The 12016-nt window shown below is 42.8% G+C and overlaps 1 protein-coding gene across 3 annotated transcripts in view; it reads right to left on the bottom strand.

Annotated features, from left to right (window-relative positions):
* Homer2 (homer scaffold protein 2) overlaps positions 1-11612 on the bottom strand; it is a 93543-nt gene extending 81931 nt beyond the window's left edge. For 2 of the 3 annotated variants that reach the window (XM_076851282.1, XM_076851283.1), the window contains exon 1: positions 11442-11612. In XM_076851282.1, the coding sequence (XP_076707397.1) occupies positions 11442-11530 (89 nt within the window). In that variant the 5' untranslated portion in view covers positions 11531-11612. Of the gene's footprint in view, positions 1-10990; positions 11010-11441 lie in introns of those variants that run through there. The other variant, XM_076851284.1, reaches the window with a different exon arrangement.
* Between the last annotated feature and the right edge of the window lie 404 nt (positions 11613-12016).

The following is a 12016-nucleotide window of genomic DNA, read 5'->3' as shown; positions in this document are numbered from 1 at the left end:
CTCAGAAAGGCTCTGGCCTCCAGAAAATGAATTTTATTCTCTAACAAACTCAAGCTTAATTCCCAACTCTGCCACTTCCTGGCTGAGAGCTTGGCCAGGTTACTAAATCTCTCATATGCTTTCTCCAATTATGAAGGCAGAGATGCTAAGAGAATTACATGAGATATAATGAGAGTATAGCAGCCTTCTACATGGTGATGCCAACCTAGTGTGTTCTCATTAAATGATAGCTCAATTTGTGTACAAATTTAGCAACTATATAGGAAAGACCTTCAAGGTTTCTACCTCTCCATTCTTGTTAGGACCTTTACCTATCTGTTTCTCTTTTATGTACATTCCTAAAGGCTGCCTCAACTCATTACAGAACAGGGAAAGACTTATATTATATAAATCTGTGCCATATCTGCTTTGTCCTCTCCATTCTTTCTACTCTGAATATTTCTTGCCTAAATTGTGGTTATTAACTATGAGGTCTCTTAATTTTCAATATCTTCAGTCTATACTACCCCTCATTATTGTCTCTAGAATAATTTTTCTAAAATAAGTATTATTCTTCCCTTCAAAATGGAAACTCTTTCTTCACTGCCTATAGACTAAAGTCCACGCTACAGCATGTTTCTGTTCCCCACCTGACATCACCTCTTCCTCTCGAAGCCACTGCATGCCACTGCCTGGGTCAGGCCTCACCCATTGTTAGCTCCCTGCTGTCCACAAGATTAAATCCCAAAGACTTAACACAAAGGTCTATCCTTCTTAGTTTTACCTTCCTGGGAACTTCTCCATACTCATCTTGTACTCCTCATTCTTTTTTGCCTGCCTCCATGCCTACAATTAATATTAAAACATCAAAATATATTTCATTTAATCTTTACACAACCCTATGGTATTGGTTCTATTGTTATTCCCATTTCACAGATGATGAAATGGAAGCTCAGCATCTTGTTCCAGACATAGCCAGTGAATGCTGAAACCAAGACGGAGACCAAGGTCACTATTCTTGACCTCCATTCCTCAATGCTTCCTGGGGGACCATTCTCCACTTAAACACTCACCTCCTCATTTTGTCTGCCTGGGAAACTCCTACTCATCCTTCAAGAATCATCATGAAGGTCACCTCCTTCAGGAAACCTTCTCTAACTCACTTCTGGGTTCAGCACTTCCTCCTTGTTCATAGTCCAATAACAGGGCTTATATTGCTGCCCTAATTATCTGCTCGCCACCCATCTCCCTCACAAGGGTAAGAACCTTGTTCTGTCAAGCTTGGCTTTCCTAGTGCCAAGCCCAGAGAAGGTGCAAATATCCAAGTGATGTTCATAGGTAAAACAGTCAAGAAAGGAATATGAGGCCTTGGGTTCAATCCCCAACAGCACGAGAAAAAAAAAAAAAAAAAAAGAATTGGAGGCCAAATTGCACAGGGGCTAAGAACCAGGCATGAGCAAACATTACCTCCACAAATCTAATTAAGGGTTGGGTATACAGCTCAGTTGGTAGCAAGCACAAGACCCTGGGTTCAATCCCCATCACCACAAAAAAAAAAAGAAATATGAGTTAGTGAAGGGTGCTCAGAAAAGAGTTCATATTCATATGAATAAATAGGGATTGAAGAGATGAGACCTTGAAATCTACTGAACACTCCACATGGCTCCTGGCACCATATTCTCCCATGCTTAAATATTAGGTAATGTCTGTTTGATGTCTACCTCCTCCACTAGATTATATGCATCACAGAGCCAAAGATGTTCATCACTAAGTTCCTAGCACCTACACCAGTACCTAACACAAGGCCACTATTGGTGGATGTTCACTATGTCTTGAATGAATAAGTGAATAAGTATATAAATGATCAAATTAAGGATTCCCCAAACAACAACACAAATCACTAGGCCAATGCCCACAACAGGGAGAAATTCCTCCTCTTTTGTTCATACGTGCACCTCCCAATGAAAGCAACCAGTTGGCAGACTAGTTTTCCTACTGGTATATACAGGTCAGCTCTCTTGACATTCCCAGTGACATTCTTCTACCTGCACCACCTGAGGCTTAGTGATATGAGGTGACACTTCAGAGGGCAAACCTCATGTTGTCTGGTTTCCTGATGACAGGAAACCAACTCTAGCCCTCACTGCTCAAGACCAGGAAAGAAATGAGTAGATGATCTCAAAGGAGAGTGCAGAGTAGGTGAGGACCCAGAGAGTACCTGAGGGGATTAAGAAGTATTCAATTCCAACTACTCCAGAAGCACCCCAAGAGCCACTAGCCACTCAAAGTAAAAATGATGATGATAATGATGATGGTACTATTTACCTGGCCACCATTTAGTAAATACTTACGTGTCAGGCATCATTTTATACACATCTTCTATTTAATCATCTCAATCATGTAACAGATAATTTCAGTGAAGCTTGGGCTGGGGAAACAGCTTAGTAGTAGAGAATTTGCTTAGCATAAGTGAAACCCTGAGGTCTGTGCCCAGTACAGGTGTGTGGGGGGGCAGACAATAAAGCTTCTTAACAGAAATAAAATGACTTATCCAAGCTTACATTGACAGCCAAGGGGCTGGGGTTGGACCTGAGTGTATTTAACCACCCCTCCTAGGTCACCTGGCAGGTGACCTGCTGAGACAATGAATTTACCCCAGGATCAAACAGCCAAATATCCTCACTCCACTCAGAGGATTAGAAAGCTCTGCTTCACACCAGCTGAACTTAAATATGCCTGGATGCACCTCCATTGGGAGCTTCTTTTCCTGCCCTTTTGAGCATCTTGGAACAGGTTCCATTTCTTTTCCCCATAAGGACCTTCTCTATCACCCCTCCTCCCCAGGACAATAGAAGCTAAAGCAATTTTCTTTTCTCCATTTATCTGAACAACTCCAATTAAAAGGTTTCCCAATTAAAGATCCCCAAAGGGATATAATGCACAGGCAGTGGGGTCTGCAATATTCCTCACTAATTAGGCCCCTGTGGATAGTCCCAACCCCATAACCCACAGACAGGATACTCCCAGAGATGCAGGTTATCAAGAGCTGTCTGGGCTTGGTCACATAACAGGTTATGATTCCCTCAGGAAGGGAAAAGAAAGGGGTTGCTACAGCCCCATGCATAGCTGGGAGCCAACTTTGGCCCTCCTCTGGTAGAGTCACCTGTGTACCAAAGGTCTTTTTAACAGGCTGACTTCTCGGGCTATGGATAATGCCTTATCCTAAACCTGTCTACACAGAGGTAGAAGTCATGGTCACAGCGTTCTCAGAGGAACCAGGCTTGTGAAAAATGTTTTTTTTTTTTTTAATCTCTCTAGTCTTTGACAAATGTCTAAATGTGTTCCCCACGAGCATATTTTTATTCTAACAAGCTAATTTGAAATATAATTTAAATAATTTCTACCAGAACGATACCATATGACTAACAGCACCTCGGTGGCAGAACTACTGGAGACTTCATCATGCATTTAGAGACGCTTCCATCCTGCCGCTCTTCCCACACAGAATGCACCCTGCTAGGAAACTGGTTCATGATGCCAGCTCTCACCTCCAAACCTATAAATACAACCTGGGGGCAGCCTACATGCGCAATACCTAGTTAATGCAGACACGTAACAAGCAGTGCTTAAAAGACCCTAGTATCAAAACTAAGGCAAATTGGGATATTTTTGCCCCAACTCCTCATGATGCATCTTTTTGCTCAATTTATTTTCACACTGGTGAAAAGCAAATTGTAACTCTCAGGATCTATAAGGTCAGGACTTCGTACGCCAGAGACTTCTGGCATTCTGAAAAATCCCTTTTCTCTATTGTAAATGTGCAATTTGTCTGCTGTTTGCTGCATGTTTGACAAAGGTGAAGGGAGTAATTCTTGTCAAATGGAAAAGAAGCCCTTGCCCCCAACCTGTGAACCCAAGGTAAATGCTTTTCTAAAGATTTTGGATGTCCGAGCTGGCTGAGGTGACACTTTACTGAATTTAGCTAGGGTTTATTGTTTAAAAAATATATATATATATATATTTTAATTTGCCTTACAATTGAAACATATAATGTCCTTTCTGTGTATAAGTCTCTGTCACTAAGGGAATTCTCCTTTAAGGAAGGGGTGTAATATATACCCAACAAAGAGCCCTTGAAGTACAAGGGGGCCTTCCAGGTGGGGGCATGGGTACTCAGCTTGCAAAGAAGTCTCTTTCTCATTCAATTCTTAAAGCAGAATTACTCTGCCCTGATATTTCCAAACAAAGAAACAATCTGAGTAGTTGGGTCTCAGTCCACCTACCACCCTTAGCAACAACGATGAATACTTGATGTTCTTACCGAGATTCACTAAGGAACAGTGACTCACCCAAAATTACACAGACACTGCAAATTACCCAATGTTAATTGTGATCTTGGTCTCTTCCATCATTTCTTTCCTTCAGTAATTCATTTAAAACAAACAACTACTTTAAATGACTGTCAAAATATCTTTTTTAAAAAATACCCTGCCTTGTTCTAGAAAGGATTTATACAGGTTTACAAAGATGTCTATAATTTGGCAAAATGACAAAATAGAAGTAGGTGTGTATTCAAATAATGTTGCATTTTATAGTTATTGGCAGGAAAAGATGTCCACTTGAGATATTTTAAGCTGAAAAACTTATGTTACAAAACAGATGTATGAGATGATTCCATTGTGTTAAAAATACATTTGCTCTGTGTAGACATACACTTAGACACACAGTCACATCTACATGGGAAAAAGCCTGCAAAGATAGACGCCCAAATGCTGACTGGGGTTATCCCTAAGACGTGGGAAGACAAGTAATTTTCACTTCATCCTTTATGCTGTATTTTTTAGTAGAAATGTGTAATGTTTTTATAATTAGGGGAAAAAAGCAAAGCTATCTTTGGTGGTAGAGGAGAAAAGTAAAGGCAACACAAGGGCAGGGCCATAAAACTGAGCTAGAAATGAATGAGCTCTGATAAATTTGCTAAGGATGACCATACATTTGACTCCAAGTCAAACCTGATAATTTACACAATCCATTGAGTCCATTAGAAAAAAAAAACTGCTCTGCTCTGAGTGCCCCTTCAGCAGACTATGCGAGCGGCATAGTCTCTATGACTCTATCCTAACAACTCTCAAGGCCAGGAGTTTCAGAGCTGTTTCCAAAAAGAATGATGACATTTCCCAAAGTAAAAGTCAATCCAAAGTCATGTTCTGGCCATGGCTACCTCCCTGACCTCAATTTTAATCCTCCTCTCACTTAATTAGCTCCAGCCTCTTTATTGTTCTTTAACATACCAGGCATGTGCCTGCTTCAGGGACTCTGCATTTGCTGTTCATACTGCAGGAACACTCTTCTCAAAATAACTACATGGGTCACTCTTCATCCTTCAGGTCATTTATGTCTCCTTCTCAGTGAGGTCTTCCAACTGGATCCCCTATCTACATCTTATTCTACCTCAACATCTTCTTTCCTCGTGATTATCTAATAAACTGTATTTTACAAATAAAACAAAGCAAAAACAAAAAAGCTAAAGAGAGTATTCATCAATACATACTCATTTAGCATTTACTCCCTTCCAAATTCTGCACATTTTTCCAACTCAGATAAAAATGGAGATGGTCATCTCAATGAATGAGGGTGATTCTAAATGCTAAGAGAATTCCAGCACCTCCTCATAGTGTACACAAGCATCTTTCCTAAATTCCCCAAAGAGATAGGCACCCACCACCACCTCTTATACCGGTGAATTGTAAAATCTTATTTAAACTCATGGCATGTAAACACGAAGCTGTGTATGTAGCTTAACTTTCTTTTCAATATATAAACTCCACAAAGGCAAAAACTAACTAGATCTGTTCATCTCTGGATCCCCAACAGCACTTGCCAATCACCTTATAGATGAAGGGATTTTGAGAACCTAAATTTTAAAAAATCCACAACATATTGTTGGTAGCACTGCAAATTGGTGCAACCACTATGGAATGCAGTATGGAAATTCCATAGAAAACTTGGAATGGAACCACCATTTGACCCAGTCATTCTACTCCTCAGTCTATACCCAAAGGACTTAAAATCAGCATACTATAGTGATGCAGCCACATCAATGTTTATAACAGCTCAATTCACAAAAGTTAAACTGTGGAACCAACCTAGATGCCCTTCAATAGATGAATGGATAAAGAAACTTCGGTATGTATACACAATGGAATTCTACTCAGCATTAAAAGAGAATAAAAGTATAGCATATGAAGGTAAATGGATGGAGCTGAAGAATACATGTGGAGCAAAGTAAGCCAATCCCCCAAAAAACCAAAGGCCAAATATTCTCTCTGATAAGTGGATGCTGATCCATAATGGGGGGGTGGGGGGAGAATGGAGGAACTTTGATTGGGCAAAGGGTAGAGAAGAAGGGGAAGGGACATGGGCGCAAGAAAGATGGTGGAATGAGATGAGCATCATTACCCTAGGTACATGTATGACTGCATATATGGTGCGACTTTACATCATGTACAACCAGAGAAATAAAAAGTTGAAAAGTTGTGCTTCATTTGTGTACAATGAATCAAAATGCATTCTGCTGTGATGTATAACTAATTAGAACAAATTAAATAAATAAAAACCCCACAACAGGACCAAGGCAATATAAGTTTACTTCAATATATCTGAGAAATTATATCCATTTTGGTTAACTCACACCCCAAAGAAAAACCCTATAATTTGTAGGAACTATGTAATTCAGTGTGATTCAGGAAGAAAGGAAAATTAACGAAGAAATGAACATCAAAAGAAAGTTAATCAGTATAGATTACTGAAAGGCAGCCAGAGGTATTAGATTACCAAGATTGTGACATTCATACAATGCAAGGCAATCTTGACTAAACAAAATAAATAAGTGTAAAGTGAAGCCAAACAGTAATACAATAGATCTGGTTTGTAAAAGCTGACAAAATCAGCTAAATGTCACAACAGCAGTCAAGATGGCTCTTCTGCCAGCCTTTTACAGAAGAATAAAAAATATAATTTACAACCCCTATACGCAGGTGACAGCAGACAGACCAAAAATTGACCCACATCACAATGAAAGCTAACTGGCTTGCTTTAACATTAAAAGAAAACTGTATTCTCTCTCTCTCTCTCTCTCTCTCTCTCTCTCTCTCTCTCTCTCTCTCTCTCTCTCCCCTTACAATTCCCAATTAGTCAAGCTATATAAAAGGTAATCCAAAAATTATCACAATTTCTAGGCAAGCATCCAAGCAATACTGCAACCGCATTCAAGTACTAACTCCATCAAAAAATATTTATTGAAGGTCTATTAGGTGCCAGGTGCTGGATACAATGGTGAAAAAGGAAAGGCCCTAAATTGGTAGACTGATATTGGAAGAAGACAGATTATAAATAAGTAAACAAAGTCCAAATGATTACACGTGTCATGACAAGCAATTGTAGGATACAAAGGTGGAGTTGTGTTAGAGTTCTGGGAAAGTGTATTCTTGATGGGGTAGTTGGAAAGACTGAGCGGGTGACCCTGACCAAAATCTGAAGAAAGAGAAAGTGTAGATCCAAGCAGAGGAAACACCAAGTTCAAGAGCCCTGGGGAGGAGAAGAGTTAGTAGAATGCAATGAGAGACAAAGTGGAAGGGGGAAAGGGGAAGCTGAAAATGGGGCAGGGGCCAGCATCTTGTCTGGTAAAGGGTGTTTAAGGAGAATAACATCATCTGATTTGCAATTGTAAAATTTGCAATTTTAAAAGCTGGTCATTCCCGCTCCTGGGTGCAGAATGGACTGGAGGTAATCTAAAGCAGAAGGGGGTATGTTAGGAAGTTTGTCCAGGAAGGAGGTGATGATGGCCAGGACTAGAATGGGATCTGTGATTATGGGTTGAGGTAAGCACTCTCCAGATATATACTGGAAGTAGAACCCATGGGACCAACTGAATGTAGGAGGTAAGAAACAAAGACGATTCTTCGCAAATAAGGGGATAATGGGGCTACTGAATAGGATGGAGAAGACAAGAGGGAAGGTGAGAACTGCAAGGAATATCAAGAGCTCCATGTGTCAACAAGAGTCAGAAGCCCTGAGAAAGGTCTGTATTGGAAATTAAAAAAAAAAAAAAAAATGAGGGTCACTGACAGATAACATCATGGGGAAATGGGAGAATAAGTTGGGAGAGGATACTATTACCTAGGAAGGAAGTGTTGACACAGAAATGAAACCAAGACCAGTCCCTAAGCAACCCTACCATTTGAGACAAAGGAGCGGCCAGTAGGGATACTGAAAAAGAACCATCAGGAAGGCAAAAGGAAAGTCAGCAAAATGTGGTGCTACAGGAGCTGAGAGGGGAGCTATTTCAAGGAGGAGGGAGTGGCCATTTGTGAAGAATGCCACTGTGAGGTAGAACAAGATAAGGGCAGAGATCTGGCAGTTTCAATGCATAGTAGGAAGCAGAAGCTATACTGTAGATGGAGGAGGACAAACAAATGGTAGGAAAAGAAAGTGGAGATGGTGGGTTTGAACATATATTTTGAAATGTCTTCAGGAGAAGGGGAACAAATAAGTGGAACAGAAGCAGGAAAGGGATGCAGGTTGGATCGAGAAGTCCTTTTTCAAATGGAAAAGGCTAAAGCTGTGCTATCCAATATGGCAGCCACTAGCTTATACATGGTGATTTAAATTTAAATTAAGTTTAAAATTCAGGTTCTCAATCACACTAGCCACATTTCAAAAGCCCAGTGGCTTCCCATGACTGGTAGCCACTATACTAGACCATGTAGGTATAGAATATTTCAAGCACCATAGAAAATTATTGGGCAGTGCTAAACTAAAGCATGTTCCTATACTGATGGAAAAGACTCCGGAGAGAAAGGAAGTTAGAAAGGAAGGATATCCTCTGAAAAGATGAGAGGGGATGGATAGAGGCTACACCAGGAAAAGTGGGCCTCTGATAGGGGAGCAGGAGAGATTGCTATCCAGCAAACAGGCAGGAAGAAGATAATGACAGCTACACACTAGACTATAGGCCTGGCAGGAAAACGAAGACTTTCCCTTGATCTGTGGCTGCTATTTTGTCCACGAAAAGGGAGGTGAAGTATGTGTAAGAAAGAGGGAAGAGAGATTTGAAAAGGGGAGCAGATATGAAATAGTTGCCTTGGGGAGTAACAGCACAAACTCACCAGGGAGACCACACACTTAATGCAAAACACTTCACAAAAGAGAAGTGAAAAATGGCAGTGAATGTCTGAAGGAGGAAGGGCATGTCAGGTGGGGAGAGATAAACTAAGATGGGTTGGGTTTTTTGTTGTTGTTTTGTTTTGCTTTTTCCTTTAATTCTGGACATGTCTACACAGTAGAACCATGATACAACGTAGGACCATGGCAAGGTTTCCTACTGGCTGCCCTTTCTTGGTTCTTCCCCCTCCATCCTACACAACACTCAGAAAGGATGATATTGGTTCTATTTTTGGTTAAAATGGCTCCCTCCACCTCCTCAGACTAAACTGCTTACCCTGCTCTTAGCTCAATCTCAATTTACAACCATGGTTTGTACATTCACATAAATTATAGAAGCAGCAGATATATTAAAAATGGCAGATGTAGGTAGGAGTTACAAACCAGCCTTTACCTACAAGAAATGAATAATATACATTTATAAAATGATATTAAAATTACATGAAGACACGTTCTGAGTTTAACTAAATCCCCAAGCTATTCTCCCTGCTTTTCCACAATCAAAAAATTATTTTCTGACATTTTCTTTAAGGTTTCAAAAGTAAACATTTTCATTTCCACAGATCTATTTGATCTCAACTACAGTTTCAATATTTGTTTTTGATCACACAAGTGTGCTGGGTTGGTTTTGTGTTGGCAAGGGAGGGGGGCAGAGGGAGTTAAAATTTCCAGATTCCTTTTATCTTCCATCTTGAGACATACATTTGCCAACCCCTTCTTCCCATTTTTTTTTTTAAGTATGAATTCTGAGAGCCTCAAAGTTTCCCACTGCTCAAAGATCAGCTCTTTCATAGTCCTCTGAGGAATAACGCAAATGTTACAGAAACACTGCCTCGCAGCTAGGGTGCCTCTGGTAAAATCACCCACAGCTGCCATATGTGTGAAGTCTCTTGGATGGGAACCAACATCTTAAACAAACTTCCTCTCTCCTCTCTTCCCCCAACCCCCAGGTCATATTGGCTGACAGCCCTCATGCCTCCCTTTCTCAAAACTCCTCTTGGCCTGCCTGTGCTCCCTCCAAACACTCTGCAGTCTTCATAAATAAGGCTCACTGGGTAAAATGACTCCAGATACTTATGTGGAGTAAGGCACAATAAAGCCCCTGACCTAAGGAAGCTGGTTCAGGCCACCAGGACAACCTTGCCCCTTTCCACACACCCTACCTTCCCATGTCCCACCCATCCCAAACAGGAAAGCAAGATCTCCAGACCCAGCAGACGTCTCTGGTTTCTGTAAATGTCTGTTTGAAGTGTACAATGAATCAAAATGCATTCTGCTGTCATATATACCTAATTAAAATAAATAAATTAATTAATTTTTATAAAGTCTGTTTGAAGAACGCTGGGCTCAGCAGAAGAAAACAAAGAGATTCAGGAACTCTGGTTTACTTCCTTATCCCCATTCCCACTATCAGGCAAAGGCCTTGGTTCTGCCCATGACCATATACTAAGTGCCCACCTTCTCCAAAAGCTCATCAGCTATACAACCTGGAAGATAGCATCAAAATACTTCGGGCTTCAGTTTCCTTTTCTGAAAAATGGGCACAATAACCATTCTCTGAATATGTACAGCACAACACCACCACGTACTCACATCAGTGAGCAGATGTGAGGAATTACTGTGTTATCAGCACAGTGGCTCCCTGACTCACAGCACCTACTGCTCAGAGGGACACTAAGGAGAAATCAATCCTGCTTTTTAAATTACTTTATATACTTAGTCACTTCAATGAGTATTTCAACTTCCCTCCTGAACATCTACTCAGTTGTTTCAAAAGACTGAACCTCACCTAGGTTCCTTACAGACTTCCACATCTTCAGCCATCTCCAAGATGTCTCAAAGTCCACTGCTGCTGCGCTGGAGGTTTTTACTATTTGATGTGTTCCTTTTCCAAGAAAACTTCGATTTCCATTTTGCTTGGAATAACCCAAACATGGAGAACGACAAACTGTTTTTCACACTCACAAACACAGGCCCTGGAGTTGATCGCACCAGGGGCGAAGGGACTGCGGAATGGCCGAGGCACCGAGGCCGGCCAGGGCGCTGGTCCCTGCCAGGTGTACCCACGGCTGGCTGGCTAGGAGGGTAAGGGCCCCAGCTCCGGGCGGAAAGTCCGCGCCCCCCAGGCTCAGAAGTCGGCTGGAGGAGGCAGGGATGGGGTCGGACCGTCAGGGGCTGCGTGCCAGCGCACGGAGCTGCAGCCCCGCAGCCCTCGGGGAGCGCGGCGCGGGCTCACTCACCCCATCTCCGGCGCTGCTCTGGCGGCCGCTCCGACGGGGCCCTTGCGCTCGCTTTCCGCCCGCTTGCAGCCGCCCCCCGCGCGGCACATGCGGCGGCCCGTGCGCGCCCGGCTTAGCCCAGGCGCCGCTCCATGCCGCGGGCTGCGCGGCCACTGCTGCCGCTGTCCTTGCTGCCGCCGCCGCCAGGCGCGGGGGGCGGGGGCTGGGCCGCCGGGAGCTGGGCGGCAGCGATCGGGCGGCGCCCGCCCCGCCCGGCTCCTTACGTAACCTGGTGGCCCCGAGGCCGAGGGCCACCAAGAGGCGGGGTCGCGGTAGCGCGTGCAATGTCCCTGCCCTGGCACCGCCACGCAGTCTCTGCTTTCCTCTCCGCCAGCTCCCTTCTCTTAGTCGACCCCACACTGGTGTGTCCCCACCCCGTACCCACCTCGGGGCTTGGCGCAGCGCCGAGTGCATCCTGCCTGAAGTCCCTCACGCAGCTGGTGGGGACTTTGAGGTTACCTTTAGTTTGTAGATGGGAGAACCAGAACCAAGGCCCAAGGAGAGGAAGGAATTTGCCCAAGGTCACAAATTAAGAT

This window comes from Callospermophilus lateralis, chromosome 3, assembly GCF_048772815.1.
Source record: "Callospermophilus lateralis isolate mCalLat2 chromosome 3, mCalLat2.hap1, whole genome shotgun sequence".
Classification (NCBI taxonomy): domain Eukaryota; kingdom Metazoa; phylum Chordata; class Mammalia; order Rodentia; family Sciuridae; genus Callospermophilus; species Callospermophilus lateralis.
The sequence above is the reverse complement of the archived record's forward strand: the minus strand, read 5'-3'. Positions and strand labels throughout refer to the sequence as shown.